General features: G+C 42.5%; 1 protein-coding gene across 5 annotated transcripts in view; it reads right to left on the bottom strand.

The window, feature by feature from the left end:
• The window catches only part of daam2 (dishevelled associated activator of morphogenesis 2), a 120,824-nt gene that overhangs the window by 26,114 nt on the left and 77,632 nt on the right, over positions 1-17,078 (bottom strand). For 2 of the 5 annotated variants that reach the window (XM_033642162.2, XM_033642161.2), the window contains exons 6-17: positions 12,949-13,282; positions 12,156-12,266; positions 11,223-11,326; positions 11,063-11,129; positions 10,838-10,955; positions 9,981-10,119; positions 7,422-7,445; positions 6,688-6,746; positions 6,318-6,502; positions 5,133-5,435; positions 4,493-4,600; positions 2,882-2,911 (exon numbers count right to left, since the gene is read on the bottom strand). In XM_033642162.2, coding sequence (XP_033498053.2) covers positions 2,882-2,911; positions 4,493-4,600; positions 5,133-5,435; positions 6,318-6,502; positions 6,688-6,746; positions 7,422-7,445; positions 9,981-10,119; positions 10,838-10,955; positions 11,063-11,129; positions 11,223-11,326; positions 12,156-12,266; positions 12,949-13,282 — 1,582 coding nt within the window. The remainder of the gene's footprint in view (positions 1-2,881; positions 2,912-4,492; positions 4,601-5,132; positions 5,436-6,317; positions 6,503-6,687; positions 6,747-7,421; positions 7,446-9,980; positions 10,120-10,837; positions 10,956-11,062; positions 11,130-11,222; positions 11,327-12,155; positions 12,267-12,948; positions 13,283-17,078) is intronic. The other 3 variants (XM_078174933.1, XM_078174932.1, XM_078174934.1) reach the window with 3 other exon arrangements.

The raw sequence follows: 17,078 nt of genomic DNA, 5'->3' as shown, positions 1-17,078 counted from the left end.
AAGTTCCCTGACCTGCTTTTGCAGTCGCTGACTGTGAATGCATCAGAGCCCGTAACGCACGTCTCATTAAAAATGATAAAGCCTGGACTGAATTGTGGAAGGTGTATGAAAAAAGATCAAAAGAAGACGTGGAAAAAAAAATGGTAACAAATTTGGTGCAAGCGAAATATAAAGCAGGTCCCGTGAGAGGAGATTTTATTTGGTGAGTCACCACTGCAAACACAATGCAGGCAGGCCTATAAACCTCTCAGAGGAACAGGAAACACTGTTCAAAACTTTGCTGTGGGCCAGTCAGATATTTTTGTAAGCTTCACGCAAAAGTAGTATTAAAATTCCACAAGGAGAAAGAATACATGTCTGAGAAAACTGGTCGGGGCTGCATGTTAAACACATTCTATTTATGGTCCGAGCCGGTTTCCTCCTCGCCAGAAAACGTCCTTTTTGAGGTTGCTGGCTATGACGTATGTAAAACAGATGCGGCTTGTAAAGAAAGTGTCGTTTTTCCATGCCTGCGTTGACCCACGGTGCCTGGCAACAGACTGAGGTTGGCACTGGGTTAGGGGGACAACTCCCATTCACTGGGCCTGCCAAAGCCCTCTCTGCCCACGCGCTCACGACATTTTTGCCAACTTGTGTATAGCATGTGCACCCAACCCAATGTAACTGGAGACCCCTTCATCTTTTATAACCGTTATTAAGTGGCGTGATTGAAATGCGGTCAGGTGTTTGAACTGGTTTCTTCTCTTGTACAAGGCAACATGGTTGCAAAGGCCTTTTTAACATACAAGTGGCTGCATTTCAATTCAGGCTTTTCCTGCCTGGTTCATGCTGATGATTTCAAGGGCAATGACAGATACTGGTGGTAGTAATAGTAATCCACACAAAAACTAAGGCTTAGTCCACACAGACGCACACACACACAGGTATTTTTTAAAACCAAGGCTTTTCCATTTGTTTTGGTCTTTCGTCCACATGCCAACTACATTTTCGGTCAGTGAAAAATGACCTTTTGTAAAATTCCATCCAGGGTGAAGATGTTCAGGAACTTTGTTTTCAGTGATGACATGTACACATGGGAAAGTTTTGAGTGTGCACTGTTTTCACTTGGTGAGGTGCCACAAATGACATTTTGTGCAATTGTGGACGTAGCCAAAATAGTGATGGCTCTAACCTTGCTAAAAGGACTTTTTGCACGTTTACACATGAATGCACAGTTACTCTTTCACAATATTGAGAAACAAAGGCTTCAGAATGCACTACGGACGTCACTGCGACATAATCCAAAACTCCCACACACAGACTTTGTCGCCAATGTCACCGCTACCCAGTTGGACGCTGGTTTTGCATGCTCTTGACAGCGCTTCAATTGTGTTTTCGCGTTTTCATTTGGACAAAGATTTTTAAAAAAAAAAAAAAAAAAAAAAAAACAGTGCTTGTGTGGACTGTATTATTTTTGGGAGAACAAAAATGGAAAAACCCTGTATTCAAACATACCAGTGAACATGGAGATAATATAGATAGACAGAGCAGTGGTGATAAAGATACATGCTGCATTTAATTTGGGTTTTCTGAAACTCCAATAAGGAAACTGTCCTACGTTTACAGCCAATCACTTATACCCTTTCTTACATTTGCAACACACTACTAGTTCATACAATGGTAAAAATAATGTCTTTAAACCTGTAGTAATTTATTCCCCCACACTTTGGGGGAGCAAAATTACACATAGACATATTATCACCTTAGATGATATAGATCATGTGTTGCCTATTTACACATATAACAGTCATGGAGCAACATTAGCATTTTTTTGGAGTCATGCCTCTGGTGACATGACAAATATCACTCTTTTTTTTAGCTCTGTTTTTTGTATCTTTCATCTCCTGGGGGAAATATCTGGCTCTTTAGAAGCTAAATGCTTCACAATGTTCACCAGCTAGTCTGTGCCTTTGTCCGTCTACCATTTAGTGTTGAGCAGGTAGTGTACAGTGGGTTTGTGGAAGGGCTGTGTATTGGCAGGAATCTGGAGATACGATATGTATAAGGATATAATAGGGGTGGTGAAAAGGAATCACTGCAGTATAGAACTGCAATATTTTATGTGGCAATGTTGTCTCAATACACAGATCCATTAGATACAAGTAGTAGAAGTAGAAGTATCGTGATAATATCGTATCCTGGGGCCTCTGGTAATTCCCACACCTACAACAAAGGGGTTTCAATTCAATATACTGCGATATATTGCGATACTGTATGTGAGATAATATATTGCATATTGAAATATTTAAAATAATTTTAGGAGCACCATTTAAGATTCTATGTTCTTTATGTTTATGCTACGGTATACTGTTGCGTTCGTAAGAGTCAGATGGCTGTAGATAGATTGCAACACTGCTATTTAGTGGTCGGGAGATTAAACACAACACAAAATTAACCACTGACGCAAATTTTTGCATGTAAATTATCAATTAAAAATAAGTGTTTTTTGAGAAGCGCTACAGTATCACAAAACATAATATTGTGATACTCAAGTGTATCGATATTTTCTTGCACCACTAGTTTTTTGAGCGACATGATGAGAGTGTGAGAATGAACAAAGTCACTCGACCTACTGTTAATATAAATATATTGATAAGAGCAGCTTTAACACTAAGGTATACACAATGAAGATTCATACATCCCAAAATTCTTTCAACAAAAATGACAGCAAACACTCATGACTGTGTACACATCCTATAACCACAGATAAGTCACATGATAACACGCTCATTATACAATCAACTGGCCACTCTGGCTGGCTGCTGCATGGCAGAGGAGAAGGTGATAGAGCAGTGGAGGGAGGTAACCATGAGATAAAGATGCTGGAAGACCTTTGACTTACCTGTTTGAAGGATTGGTTAGTGAGCAGGTCCTGCCCAGGCAGTCGGAGAGTGCAGAGAGACACAAAAAAAATTGAAAACACATGCAAAGATTAGCATTTCAAGCAGAAAAAAAGTGGTGACCAGAGCAAAGAGCTACAACTATGCACACTACAAGCTGAAGCTGGGAGGCCTTCTGTGAGAAATAATAATTTACTGTCCAGGTCATCAGGGGCTCATGAAATCTACATCGAAAAAAGGTTTTGCACTCTGTTCTATTTTGGTTTTTGTGTTTTTAAAGAGCTCACAATTGTTATAATGTATTCCTTTGATTGCATCCACATCTGTCTTGACGTGGAAAAACAAGAACATGAAAAATGAGTGTGGTAACTAATCCTACAGAGGGCAAATGTAAACAGAAGTCCATTTTGAAAGAAACGACCAACGACAAGCTTAAAAAAGCAATTATGTCACGTATAAACACTGCAATATTGTCCAGTTGAAATGAATCTTGCGCTTGCCAAATGGAACCGACTTGTCAAAGCCAGGAAGATCTTGGGTTTTTATGCGGCTATATCCGTAGAGATCGCCATTCAACCATTGGCCTGCGCCAATAAAAACCTGCACTGTATAAATAAATACACGCAGTAAATCAGTGTCAGCAGCAGCCTCAAATGACCCATTACTCTTTAATAAAAGCCTGAAAAGAGAAGTTGTGCTTTTAGCTGTCAGAGGGGTTTTAAGCATGGTAGTAAAATACCTTGTAAAGGAATTCAACAATACTGCCTCTATAGAGCCTATGCCAAGTACTGCTCTTCCATTGAGCCTTAAAGGGCTTGATTTAAACTGTGATTAACTGAGACTCGTTAGAGCAAATTGACATTCCACTTAAACCCATTTCATGCAGTCAAATATATCAATTTATGCACACAATATTATCCCATGACATGTGGTGTATAATTAGTTGTAGCACAGAGGGAAGTAATTGCTATGTACTGTATGGTATCACCCCAAAGGCATGCATACCGCAATTATCCTATTAGTTAGTGCCTGGTTCAATATGCTTCAGTCAATTTCTTCTTTATTTTAGAGCGTTAGCTTCAGTGAAAAAAAAAGAAAAAAAAAAGTTTTCGGTATTGTGACTCCTCGTGACTTCAATGGTGTCGACTGTTTCCTCTGTGCTGCCCTTAACCATGAGCCTGTGAAGACCAAGTCAGCTCCCCAGTTCTCACAATAACACTCTGCAAATACTAGGGCAAAGCTCGAGCTCTGTGGCATCTCTACAATAAGGCATTCAGCAGTGAACAGCTGCTCGTGTTAGCCCGGAGCTGGACCCTTGGCACTATCAAGAGTCCTCTTGCAACATCCCACTCCTCAGCCCATCACACACACACACACACACACACACACACACACACACACACACGCACACGCACACACTCTCGCTTATGCACACATGTTAAAGAATCAAGGGCAAAATTCAAACGTCAAATCCAACTCTAGCAGTTATTAAAACAAAAGGCATAACGTGGATTTCTGTGTCTATAAGTTAACGCTCGCCAAAACAAACATACACTGACACTCGTAAAATTGCATTTCAGAGTACTGTGTCCCACTTTCTAACAAATCCAAACCTGTTGTCTCTGATAGGCTGAAAACATCTTCTCTATGTCCTTGAGGTCAAGAATCTTGAAAGCTCTCAGGTCGTCAATGTCGTTCCAGATGGTGCCATTGATCACATTCTGGAAAGGGGTAAAGGGATGTAAGGGATTCATATTCAAACACTGATTAGCACTGAAGGCGCTACTTCTACATTTATTAAGTGTTGCTTGCTCAGTACTTTCAATCAGGGGTGAACACAAGCTTGGAATTTGTTGTGCTGTTAGATCAGCTAAAAGGCCATAATGCTGTGTTGTAACACTCAAAACCTCTAAGTTAATTGACTGTTTTATGGCCAACATTTTGCCATGTCATAGTAGGAACCGCACAGGTGTATCTAATAACTTCAAGCTAACTAACTATAGCTGTATTCCATTTAGGAGAAGTCCTGGTACTTTGCATGCTGGCTCACTGGAATAGCTCACTGGGACACTTGGAATCAGACTGAGCCATCTTTAATATTATCTATTTCACCTGTGCTTTCCCTACTATGACAAGTCAAAATGTCTGCTTACAGCTCAGTTTCTGAGCTGTAAGAAACTGAATTTAAGTTTCAGTGTTTTCACTCAGCAGCAGAATATTTTGGAATAGCAGATGTGGTTGTTGTTCTCTCACCTCTCCTAGTTTGGCCCAGTTGAAGGACTTCAGGGGATGAGAAGGCTGAGGGATGGACTTGGAGCGCATGGTAGTCGCTGAGTTGAATGAAGAGGGAATAGGAGGAGGTGGGACTCCGAAAATGGGAGGGGCTCCTGGCGGAGGAGGGGGTGCTCCAGGTGGGGGAGGAGGTGGTGGAGGAGGCGGGCAGCTGAATGGCAGCGGAGGAGGAGGTGGAGGAAAGCCACCCATCATTGGGGGTGGAGGTGGAGCCACGGGGCCGCCAGGAGGAGGAGGTGGAGGTGGGAAAGACACACCGACGCCCTGTTGGTGAAAAGACAGAATATACATTTTTTAATAGTTATTATTATGTTTTGAACAACACCTTTTTATGGACCTGTCTTAGAGAGCTATTTCACAAGCGCTAAAATACTTAAGATACGCCTAAAACAGAGGCAAATACCAATAATGTGCTGACATTTTTTGGAATTATGCTGCCTTATTGAGGGTTAGATAAGAAAATACGTATCAATTGAAACTGTGCATCTGACACCACCAAAATTAGCTTAGCTTAGCACACAGGAGTGAGCTGGATAGCTAGCTTAAACAAAACAAGCCCTCCAACAACTTTAAAAACAGTACCAACATGTTGTGTTTTGTTAATTAGCAAACTTGCCGACAATACATCCAAAACTCAGCTGGGTTTTCTTCCAAGTTAAAAACAAATGCAGCCATAGCAAATTCATAAAGACAACAGGACTTCTGAGCTGTTAATTAGCTTTAATGCATTAGGTTAGCTAACGTAAAGCTACGGAGTCATGTTTTCTCATGCTAACATTACCTTTGTCACACACCTGTGCAACGAGTATGACTGTTTCCTGCTTCTACCAGTGTTTGTGCTAAGCTAGGCTTAACACACCTTGAACCAGTCTCTGTAGTTAATGCACTGAGATGACGTTATTATCAATTTTGTCTAATTTGCAGCAGGAAATCAAAAAAATCAAAAAAATAAATCATCCCTAAAATCGGGGGTTTTTTTTAAACAGTGTTCGTTGGGGTGAGTTTTACCATCTTACTGTAGAAACGTTATAAAGAAAATGATAAACACCTAGCAGTTAGCTACATGATTACAGAGCAGCATATCACTGGCTCATATAGGTGCTGTATGGGATATTGTAACCTAGTATAAAAAACAGTGCTACCCACAGATATGTCATTAATGCGCGAGGACAGGTCCAGGACTTGTTCCCTGGCTGAGCGCAGCTCCACTCCCTCGCGCTGGAGTTTGTCCTTCATCCTGTTCAAAGTCTTCATCATGTCCTCCTTTTCCTGGGTCTTGGTTTCACACTCCCGTTCCTTCCTCTCTAGTTTGGCTAGCAGCTCTACATGGTCTAAAAGGGCACAATATGGCAGAAATGTATTCATATGATGTAGGAGCAGATAATAAAATGACATAGAGAAGCACACAGTGATTTGTAGGGAAACATTTTAAAAAACACATTTGTGGAGATTTAGAAAATGCATGATGCATTTTCTGTTTCAACCTGCAGAGTGCAGTGTGTCAAACAAGTCTTACCTTTCCTGAACTTCTCTGCCTGGTCTCGCCACTGTTTCACCTCATTCTCATTGACCAACCTGTGAAACAGGCAGACAAAAATAAGCACAGACACACTCTGTTGTACTTTAGGTGCCTTTGGTAACAGCTTGGCTGAGGGACTCCAAATGAAAAATAGCCTCTTGGCTAATTCTGGCAATTTTATACCATGTGTATTTATTAATTTGGAATGTCCCTTCTCATAATAAACTCAACTGAAAGTGAAAGTGTAAACAAAGACACAGCTTTGCACAAGAGGCTCGCATGTAGAGCTCAACTGCAGTCCAACTCAGTCAAGGCAGAACATTTTGAGGAAATTCAATAACTGGATTGGAAATCTATTGATCACTGACAATAATTCTTGACTTCCTTTTCATCCAGCTTCATTACCAGTATTGACTGAGTTGATGCAGTTTGCTCTTTTAAGCTGCATAACACAACATTAGTGCTAAAATAAATTCTGAAGACCTTTGACTTAGGGCTGAAATCAATATTCAGTTATACATTGAAGCACTTTAGGATTAGCTTGGGGCTTGATGTTAAACAGGGTTACACTGAAGTTGAGTGTTCCTGATAATGAGGCAATCAGGGAGACGGTACATGGGTATAAGTTAAAAACTTGTTATACACATTAAAACTGAATGTGTAATTAAAGCATTATCAAATGGAGTGTTTTGAGTACTTAATGTAGCTGGAAAAAGATCTGAAAGTGAAACCTTGAGCACCGGTGGAAGCCGTGGCTAGAGTTGAGAGAATAGACATGTTTCAGTGTCATTGAGCACAGAGTATAAAACAATCAAGAAGAAAGAGCACGAGAGAGGGAAATGCTGAACAGGGAAAGTGCTGGTGTGCGACTGCCAACAAGGATAAAGTAACTTCACTGTGGTAATGATTCACACTCAAATGCTTGTAATCAATTCACACGAGGAAATCCACAAGGCAATTTAAAAGCAAATTGGTCATTAATCAGATTTAGGCCTTCTAAATGCATGTGTTAGTGAACAGAGTCTGAACTTGATTACAAAGTCAGTTCTGCTTTAATTACAGCTCAGGCAACGCTCTATGGATCCAACTCATTAGAGCACAAAGACACAATCACTTTATTGTTCACTGGTCAAATAAATACCGTTACATAGCTGTGGAAAAATGTGATTTGTACAAGAGTGTTAATTTCAGGTCAGGCACACGTGCGGGTAGTCAGCACCGTCGTCATGGTGACCGCAGATGATGAATGGTTTTTGTCTCCCAGTTGTTTTAACAGTTGTTTTAACGTCCCCCTTCCTCACTCTCTGAGCAGCCACGGCACGAGACATACTGTACATTTTCAGCCGTTAACCGTCAGGGCCTCCGGCACGCAGCCAAAACAATGAGGAAATCTCAGTTTATGCAAATCTTTCCAGGCATAATTTACTCTAAGAGAGTTTATGGAAACACAACAAGACTTTGGCAGTGATGCAAAGTGAGGGATAGGTTTTGACCGCTGTGATGGATCTGCAATGGACAGTAATGGACGTCCGGGCTCAGATGCCGTGTCCAAGTCAGCTTTCTGTACGCTACTGGAAAGAATTACGCTCAAGTGAGCTGATTGCACAAACAGTAGTGGCTGAATTAGTGAACAAAGTGGGAGCGAGCAGGGGCCAAGGTTTACCACGCTACATGTTTTATGGTGCTTTCACCGCTGAGACTAAACACATTCATCACTGATCTTAGAAATAACAAGAAAGTGGAGAGTGGAGGAAAGAAAAGAATGACAGCACGTCATTAAGAGAAACTCAAGTTAACAGGCGGGAGAAACACACACCAAATGTATGGACGAAGCCCTGAATGCCATCTTTTCACACTACCTACACTCAGCAACCTCACCGTGGTCTTTGGCTTAAGAACGTAAGTACAGATTAGTTTCAAAATTTAGTGAAACCCAGACCACAAAACCCAGTACATGTCAATGATCATTTGGAAGCGAATCTCTCTGAGCGACAGTGTAGACTGTGCCCTCGATGACATACAGAAAACATCCACTTCCAAGTCATAATGCTTGGTTTTCCCTTATAAAATGATTATTTCTCCCAGTTGTCTTCTACATGAAGCCAAATGACTGCTTCGCCGCACCTCAACATGGCTGACTTGGCCGGCCTGCCTGCTTAATGCGATTAGAGCAATTTCCTTTTGATCTCCAGCTTCCGCTTTCATGCCAATTCACACTTGGAGCGTGGCTTCCTCTGATTCTGCCCGCGACCCCCTGCTGCCAGCTTCACTTCACCTCACCTTTCTGAACAATCACATTCTCCACTCCCATCACTGGCACAATCACTCCCAAATAAAGGAAAACAGTCGGGCCAGGAGTGTTGAAACAGGTCCTACTACACAACTGAACACTAGTCTACCGTAAATGCTTCTTACACCAACACTCAGATGCATAACTCCTGTGTTTCTCAATCACTCTGATGTAAAAGTACATAACGTCAATATCAGACTTGTCTTTGATCTTAGTTAGAAGCAGGGCTGGCCCTCGACTTTTGGGGGCCTGAAGCAGAATCTCATTGTAATGTTTTGCCACTTCACATTTTGTGCACCGTGCATAATAGTTGAAGCACACACATAATGAGCAAATAAGCACACTATTGATTAATAATTAATTATTTTTTGTTTCACCACTTAATCCTGTGAGTGCCTGTTTCATAGGGGCCAGAAAATTACTTGCTTAGCTTATCTAAATTATCCATTTTGCCCATTTCCATTTTGTTTGGTCACTCTTTGCTGCTAAATATAGAACAAAATGTTGTCAGTTTCTGTTTAGGAAGTTCAGTGTTTATCTTGTTTTTGTCTCTTAGAAAAAAAAAAAAGAAAAAAAAGTTTTCTCGTTTTCTAAACCAGGGATGCCCCAAGCAACTACTTGTATTGCTTAATGGGCAGGGCCAGCTCTGGTTAGAAGTGATGCTGACAGGATGCACTGACCACAAGGATTTTCCAGAAATGAGAGTGTGTTTACAGCTTCAGAGAATAAGGAGACGCTTTTAAAAAGGCATGGAGCACTCACTGAAAGTACAGTGCACTTACAGTAACTCTCTCTTATAATGCCACAACTTACAGTATAACGTTTGGCCTGGTTTACAGCTTCCTTTGATATCTTATGATGGTAAATAAATATATGACACAGGTCCAGATATAGTGTTTGTATTATTCCTGACATCTTTATACATTCACATGAATGCACGGCTGTCATGGGCAGGTTATAGAGGTGTCTGCTCTTGGGTGATATGTCCGCTTTGACTTACATTCGAATGATGTTCTTAACACTGAAGTTGTCCAGAGGGGCGACGTCGGGGTCCTCTCCCTTGTCGTCCTGGAGGACTATCTGCTGGAGGATCCTGTCTAGGAGCTGCCAGTGCTGCAGGCTGCCACCACCACGTTTATCTGGGAGTGGGGACACAGACAGAGACATTAGGGTAATCCCAGTATAATGGTGTTGGCCTATGATGTAAAGTACACTCCAGATATGATTTATCAGGTAATGTATGTAATATTAAAGTTATACTTCAACCTCCAAATGACCATTTGTATATCAATTACTCTCCCTATGAAATGTTGAATAGAAAGAAAAGTTTTTGTTTTTCCCATATGCCTACGGTGAACAAAGAATCCAAAAACAGAGAAAATTCTAGATGAATCAAAGTCATAGGGGTCCGCATTTAACAACAGCAAAACCATATCAAAATATCTGTTGACAAACTCTCACACAACTCGTGCAGTATAATCCAAGTCTCATTTATCCAGTCATATGCTCAGTACTTCCCAAACAGCTGCGCGAGAGTTTGTAAATGGATGTTTTGATATAGTGTTGCTGTTGTTAAACCCAGATCTCTACAACTTCAATTCATCAAGAATTTTCTATGATTTTGGATTCTTCGTTCACCGTGGAGGTATACAAAAAAAAAAAAAAAGTTCCTTCACAAATTCAACATTAGAGTTGTTTTCCTTTCAGCTTTTTCCAGACCTCAGATACTCAAAAACAGAAAGTCTGATTAAATGGTGATGTATTGTCTGTGAACAATTTACTTGTCCTGGAATCTTATTGACAAGTTTGAGCGTTATCAGCAAGGCGAGAAAACCACCTTGTCATGTCGCTACTCACAGGGCATCTGCAGGCAGTGCTGAAGGATGGAGAGGAGGTTGGGGTAGGCGTCTGTGTGGCTCAGCTTCTTCTTGATCAGCTCAAACATGGCACCGGCACTCTTAGTATCTACGTGGGTCTATCAAGAAAGACCAGGTCTTGATTTACTATCAAGTCTGACCATAGCTATGCTTTACTTTGAATCAGTTGACAACATTTATCTAAGAGTAATTCTAAGTTTCTCACCATATCAAATCTTTTGGCCAACTCAGAGTCATCCTCATTCCGCACCATCTCAAAGAAGTCCAAATGCCTGCACAGGGGGGAATTATTATCAATATTTTAAGACTTATGACTGTGGGGAAGATCATTTATTGGTTTCACAGCTCTTATGTCTCAATCTCACCTATCCAGAGTCGCGTTCTCATGCTCTCGGAGCTTGTCAATAACCGGCTGGATGCCCAACATTAGGAACTCGTACCTTAGGTGGAGGCGGAACTCAAGGTTGTCCTAGAAAAAAAAAAGGAAAAAACAATAACAGAAGATGACAACATTGTTTGCTTACAAGTGCTAGTAACGGAACATCAGATATACACCAGAGATACTGTAGATTGTTCAATCTAGCATGAGCCTGAAACTACATTCACCCAAGTTCTGTCTATGTCAGATAGGGTATAATCTAAGGCCTTGGTCAGACTGCTTGCCAAAATCAGTTTTTGGGATCCAGACTGTTTCAAGATTGATTTGGGAAAGTCTGGATAGCAAAAATTAAAAACACATGAAATGTGATTTTTGTAAATTGGATCCAGACCGCATTTGAAGGTGGTTTGAAATGCAATTCCAATCAAATTTCTATAGATATGTCTCAATCCGGATGCTCTGGTCGTTAAAATCAGATTTTGAAGTGTCATGTGTGTCACTCGCAATGCGACACTCAGCGACTGCGTCAGATCCAGAGTGACAAAAGTGCTCAGCAGAATCTGTGCTGCTACTAGCAGAGCGCTACGGAGGACAACGTGAAGAACAGCAATTCAAAATAAACAGAAATAAATAACCACGACTTTACAGTGTGATTGTTTGGAGGGCAAAATGACCTCCATTCCTCATGTTTCCGTGTTGGAAAGCTTTGTCACCACCACAGCTACGTAGTCCCTGACGTGCACGTCATTACCACAGCAACCCATGCAGATAGGTTGGTGATTCTAGACACACAAATCCAATCTGAGCACTTGCAAATAACAGTGAGGACAGTCCATCTTCAAGATCTGATTTAAGAAACACACTTGCGTGGCTGAAGTCTGAAAAAAAGCCTAAAAGGCGTATGGGCGTTCAAGCTGACCTCCCCAGCTCCAGCATTGAGCACAGCGTTGATGAAGGACATGATGGCAGTCTTTAAGTTGACCTCATCTCTGTAGCGGCCTGTACTCTTGTCCAGCTCATTCAGCAGCGTCTACATGTTTGAGACAGATGGGAGAGTTAGTCAGCCAGTGCGTTTGATCTAAAAAATATTTCAAAACTGAAATTATCACACAGCAACTGGGTCAAAAGATAAAAGGAACACGTCAAAGAAGTTATGATTTATCAAAACTGATTTGTTTTAACACAGCCCGGTGACACAGGGTCACTGCTCTCACTTCTCACACCTTTTGTTCCCTCTTACACTGACCCCAGACATACTTTTGCAGCTTACTCATAACTCAGACATTAAAAAGGCCTCATAAGTTTGGACTCACTCAGCTCCTGTGGTGTTAGCTTAGCCTGAGGGGGCATGATTTAGCACACACCCCAGGGGAGGTGTGAGATGTGGCTTGTTGACTCAGTCCTGCTAGTCACTAAAGCACCACACATGCGCTGACCTCCATAACTCTGGATGTCCTCACCTGCCTTTAATATGCCCAGAATGTTGACTCAACCTGAGGCCAACAGTCCGAGGTGCTGCAGCACGAGTCTCCAACTTATCAAAATGACCACAGCTTTATTTGAGCATTACTTTGACATATTTTGTCTGCCCTTTCCCATAATCTCTGTCTGCCTCATGTCTACAGGAAATGCTCCCTAATACGAGATCTGTAATTCAAGTTAAGTGACAGCTGTTTGCACCTTTTGATAAAGATCACTTCAGTTTCCCTCACCTGAAAGCGAGTCCTCTCCGCAGCGTATTTCTGGTAATGCGCCATGGCCTGCAGCACCTTCTTGTGTCCATCCGGCACCAGGCATACCGCCCCAAGGATCTCCAGCACCGCCACTTTGGTCTTGATGTTCTCCGTCCGCAGGCTCTGTGAGATGGTGTTAATGCTTTGTGGGTGGGCCAGGACGTGTGCGCGGCCCTGGGAGTTGTTCATCAGGGCCTTGATACAGCCAATGACAGAGGTGTGGACGCGGCTCTCCGACGTCTCGTAGTCCATGCTGCGCAGAAAGTTGAGGAGGCAGGTGAGGCCGTCAAGCTCGATGAAGCGTGTGACGAACCTGGAGGAGGTTGGAAGGAAAAGGAATATAGATTTAGAGTAAAGTATAAGGAAGGTCCGGTGACATCATATACAGCTAGTGTTAGGGTTAGGGTTAGGTAGGTTAGGGTAGGTAGCCAATCATGAACAACAACATTCCCAGTTCATGTCCAACCAGGTACCATTCACTATCTCTATCATCTCTCCAATTTTACAGTATTACAAATAAAGGCCTCAAATGCCTAAATTATTATAAAGCAAAAAGACATGCTTCTCCAACATAACTTTAATGTTAGTAATCAACTCAAATTAAGTCATTATTTAGCATAAAAGAGCTGTATGCAACATTCAGAGCATATCTATATATGGGCTGGGATTGTCTGCACACAGGTCTCAACATGCTGATGTCTGAACTGGTGGCTAGCAGCTAACGATGCAAATTCGATAAACAGCACTAACAGTAACAGTATTGAGGGAAGTAACATTATTAACTTAGGGGGGAAACCAGAGGGTGGGCGTTACGCTTTTCTGACAATGTCGTCCCATTATCAGCGATAACTGCTGTATGAGCACAGTGCAGAGTGGCTGCCTCCAAAGTCTCGTCTAGTCGAGCATCTGTGAGGCATGCTGGCACCTCAGAGGTCCTCGACAGGTCAGAGCCAAGTCCAATCTGTGGTGCTGCCTCTGACCTGTCGAGGCAGGACCTCTCAGTGTGCCCTGTGGTGTCTGGCACCAGGGTGTTACATGGATCCTTTGAGTCGTGTGGGTTGTGAGGTGCGGTACTGTCACATCTCACAGATGCTCGATCAGATTAGGATCTGGGGACTTTGGCGGCCAGGTCTACACCTTGAACTCTTCTGTCACATTCCTTGGGTCATTCCGGCACTGCCACTGGGGAGTGATATTGCCATGAGTGGGTATGTGTGGTCCGTGTTTTAGGTGGCATCCACATTAATGCCAGGACCCAAGGTTTCCCAGCAGAATTGTTGATCAATGTTATTCACTTCACCTGTCAGTGGTTTTAATGTTGTGGCTATTCAGTGAATCTTTACACAGCAAAAAGTTGTTTGCTGCTATATTAATGCTACCAATAGCATTTTATCATTAGACCCCCCCTCTGCCAGGGCATGTGGACACTCCCATATCATTCAATCTTCACACAAAGCTCCTTCAGAGCCACTGCTTTCACATGCTGAGTAGGTGCTCCCCATGATGAGGACACAGACCTTTATGTGTACAATTGCTGGAGTGCCCTTTTCAAGTGCTACCAAACAAGAATAGCACATTTTTAAGTGAAACCTTAACACTGTCACAACTCAAGTTCATCCAGTCTCCTCCTCACAACCCTCATTAGTTGAACTAATTACAAAGCAGCGAGTCATTAACCTCTCTGGGAGAGAAGCAGACCTACTGAATGACAGGCAGGACATGTAAACATTGAGGGTTGTCACATCTACTGAGCACACTGTGAGCTGTATTGTAAATGACCTTCCTACTCACTAAGATTCTTGATAGGCCTCATAAATTATTTCAAACAAATGAGGGCTTGTATAAGGAGGGAAAGAGGGAGAATAGACGAGGACAGACGGACGAAGAGAAAAGAGGGATGGAGACAGAAAGTGAAAAGGACAGTGACGAAAGGGGGGAGAGGGCCTGAGAGTTGGGATTTATTGCTACGCATTGTAACAGATACATTGTTTTGCTGTCAGAAGTTCCATCCCCTCCCACTGCTGTCTTGGCTCGAGCAGGCATGGAAAAACACAACGCATAAAAATGTAAATCATCCAATTATTATCCTATACACACAATCAGCCCCAGATTTTCAGCAGATGCATACACCAGAGAGCACTCACACACACATACACTTCACCTGGCATGACCAGTAAATCTCTATAAGACATATAATCCTCTGATCACCAGCAGCCTCGAGATGAGATCAAGAAGGTCATACTACATGCTTGCGTGCATACACCCAACAGTCCTTGACAATGCAATGAAATCACAGGGAACACACACACGCACAACCTTTCAGCAGACAATGTGCTTCTTGTTTCAGCACAGACGCTTCAGTCTCGGCCTCTACTCAGCACCAAGGTGGCGAAAAATAAATCCAACACATTAGATATGACTTGATTCAGATGCAGCACAGACACTGGGACTAGAGCAAGGCAGAACCGATCCAACTGTTAAAGTTACACATCTTATATCTTATATATATATGTGACAGGTCTTTGGCCAGCACAGAAGGCAGCGATACCCATACGCTTGTCCATGAATTGCGGGGCCACCGCAGAGAGAGAGAGGTTTCATACTGCAAGAGAAATTAAGCTGAACATCCTTGTGATTAATGTATGGAAAGCGGAGGGTGAGAGATGTTGTTGTTGGAGTGCAGGTTCAAAAGGGTGGATGAGATTCAAGGCTTCACTCGCTGCCTGCTTCGCTTCACACCACTGCTTTGCCGACAGCTTGCCAGAAACATGTGCACCATCGCCTGCACACGTCCTTTGCATCAGAACCCTATGCATAGGCTTGTGAAGAAGGAGAATAGGTGCATGCGTGCAAAAGATTTCACACAAACACATACAATATGTATGACTCCTCTAAAGACAATCAACAGTGACTAATCCACTGTACTTCTAGTAAGCAGACATCCAACTACTCTCTGTCTGCCTCCTCCCCCAATTCTTCATTTTCCCTCCAGTGAGCACTTCAATCAATGGATCCCATCTCCTCTGACTTTGGAGTCGCTGACATTCATGCTCAGCCGAGTGGCGTGCAGGCCTTTTTCCCTGTTTTTTTTTCCTTTTTGTTTTTGGAACGACCGCTGCATACTTGAAAAGCCGTTGGGGTTGCGTTCAAGACAGTCAAAGCTCGACAAATGCTGCATACAATATGAGCTCAGGCAGAGGTGAACAATACGGAGGCCGAGCCAACCCCACACACACATCAAGTTCTTTAGACAGACAAAAGAAAGAAGCTAGCACTATAACTTGGACAAGACTGAAAAATGTGACAGGAGAGCAAAAAATGACAGTGCGTGTGATGAGCCACTGCAAAAGTAACGTTAGGTTAGCTTCAGGTTGGAATTGAGAGAAAACCTGGAGATAAATACTTTTTTAAAAACATTAAATGATTGCCAGTGTTGTTAGTTAGCAGTCTTTAAAAAGACATTCAGGGTCATGTAACTTACACTGATCTAAGAAGCGTAAAACCCCTAAACCAGAGGCAGACAATATTCTAAATGAGCAGGACAGTGCAGAAAACTAATCCAGATGCTCATATTTAAATTCAGAAATTCATTCCAACCGACTGGACTTTTTGAGGTTTTAGCTGCACAGGCAAAACATTCTGCCGTTTCTAAACTGCGGACGACCCCTGCGTGGCAGACAGTCGGTCGAGAGTTCATTCTTGCCTCAAAGCCTAACCATACAGACTTATCAAAATGCTCCACTGCCACACACACACACACACACACGCACACACACACACACACACACACACACACACACGTACACAATCATGCTCTGCCTTCCTCTCTCGTGCCCTTCATTTAATCACCACGTTCTCACACACTTAACATCTCTTTCAAACACCCACTCACCTACCCCCAGGCGCAGGGACACACACATGCACATATGTCTTGTTCTACTATAAAAGGGCCAGAGTGTGGACAGGGGCCCAGGAGGTTGTTCAGAGGTGCTGCCTGCTTTAAACTATTTGACCGAGGTGTCTGCAGCGCTTGGAAGACAAGTCATATGATATCACCACGGCTCTCACTCAAATAAATTTTACTTGATGTGAGGCCCAGCGTGTAACTG

The sequence above is a fragment of the Epinephelus lanceolatus genome, chromosome 15 (assembly GCF_041903045.1).
Source record: "Epinephelus lanceolatus isolate andai-2023 chromosome 15, ASM4190304v1, whole genome shotgun sequence".
NCBI lineage: Eukaryota > Metazoa > Chordata > Actinopteri > Perciformes > Serranidae > Epinephelus > Epinephelus lanceolatus.
The sequence above is the reverse complement of the archived record's forward strand: the minus strand, read 5'-3'. Positions and strand labels throughout refer to the sequence as shown.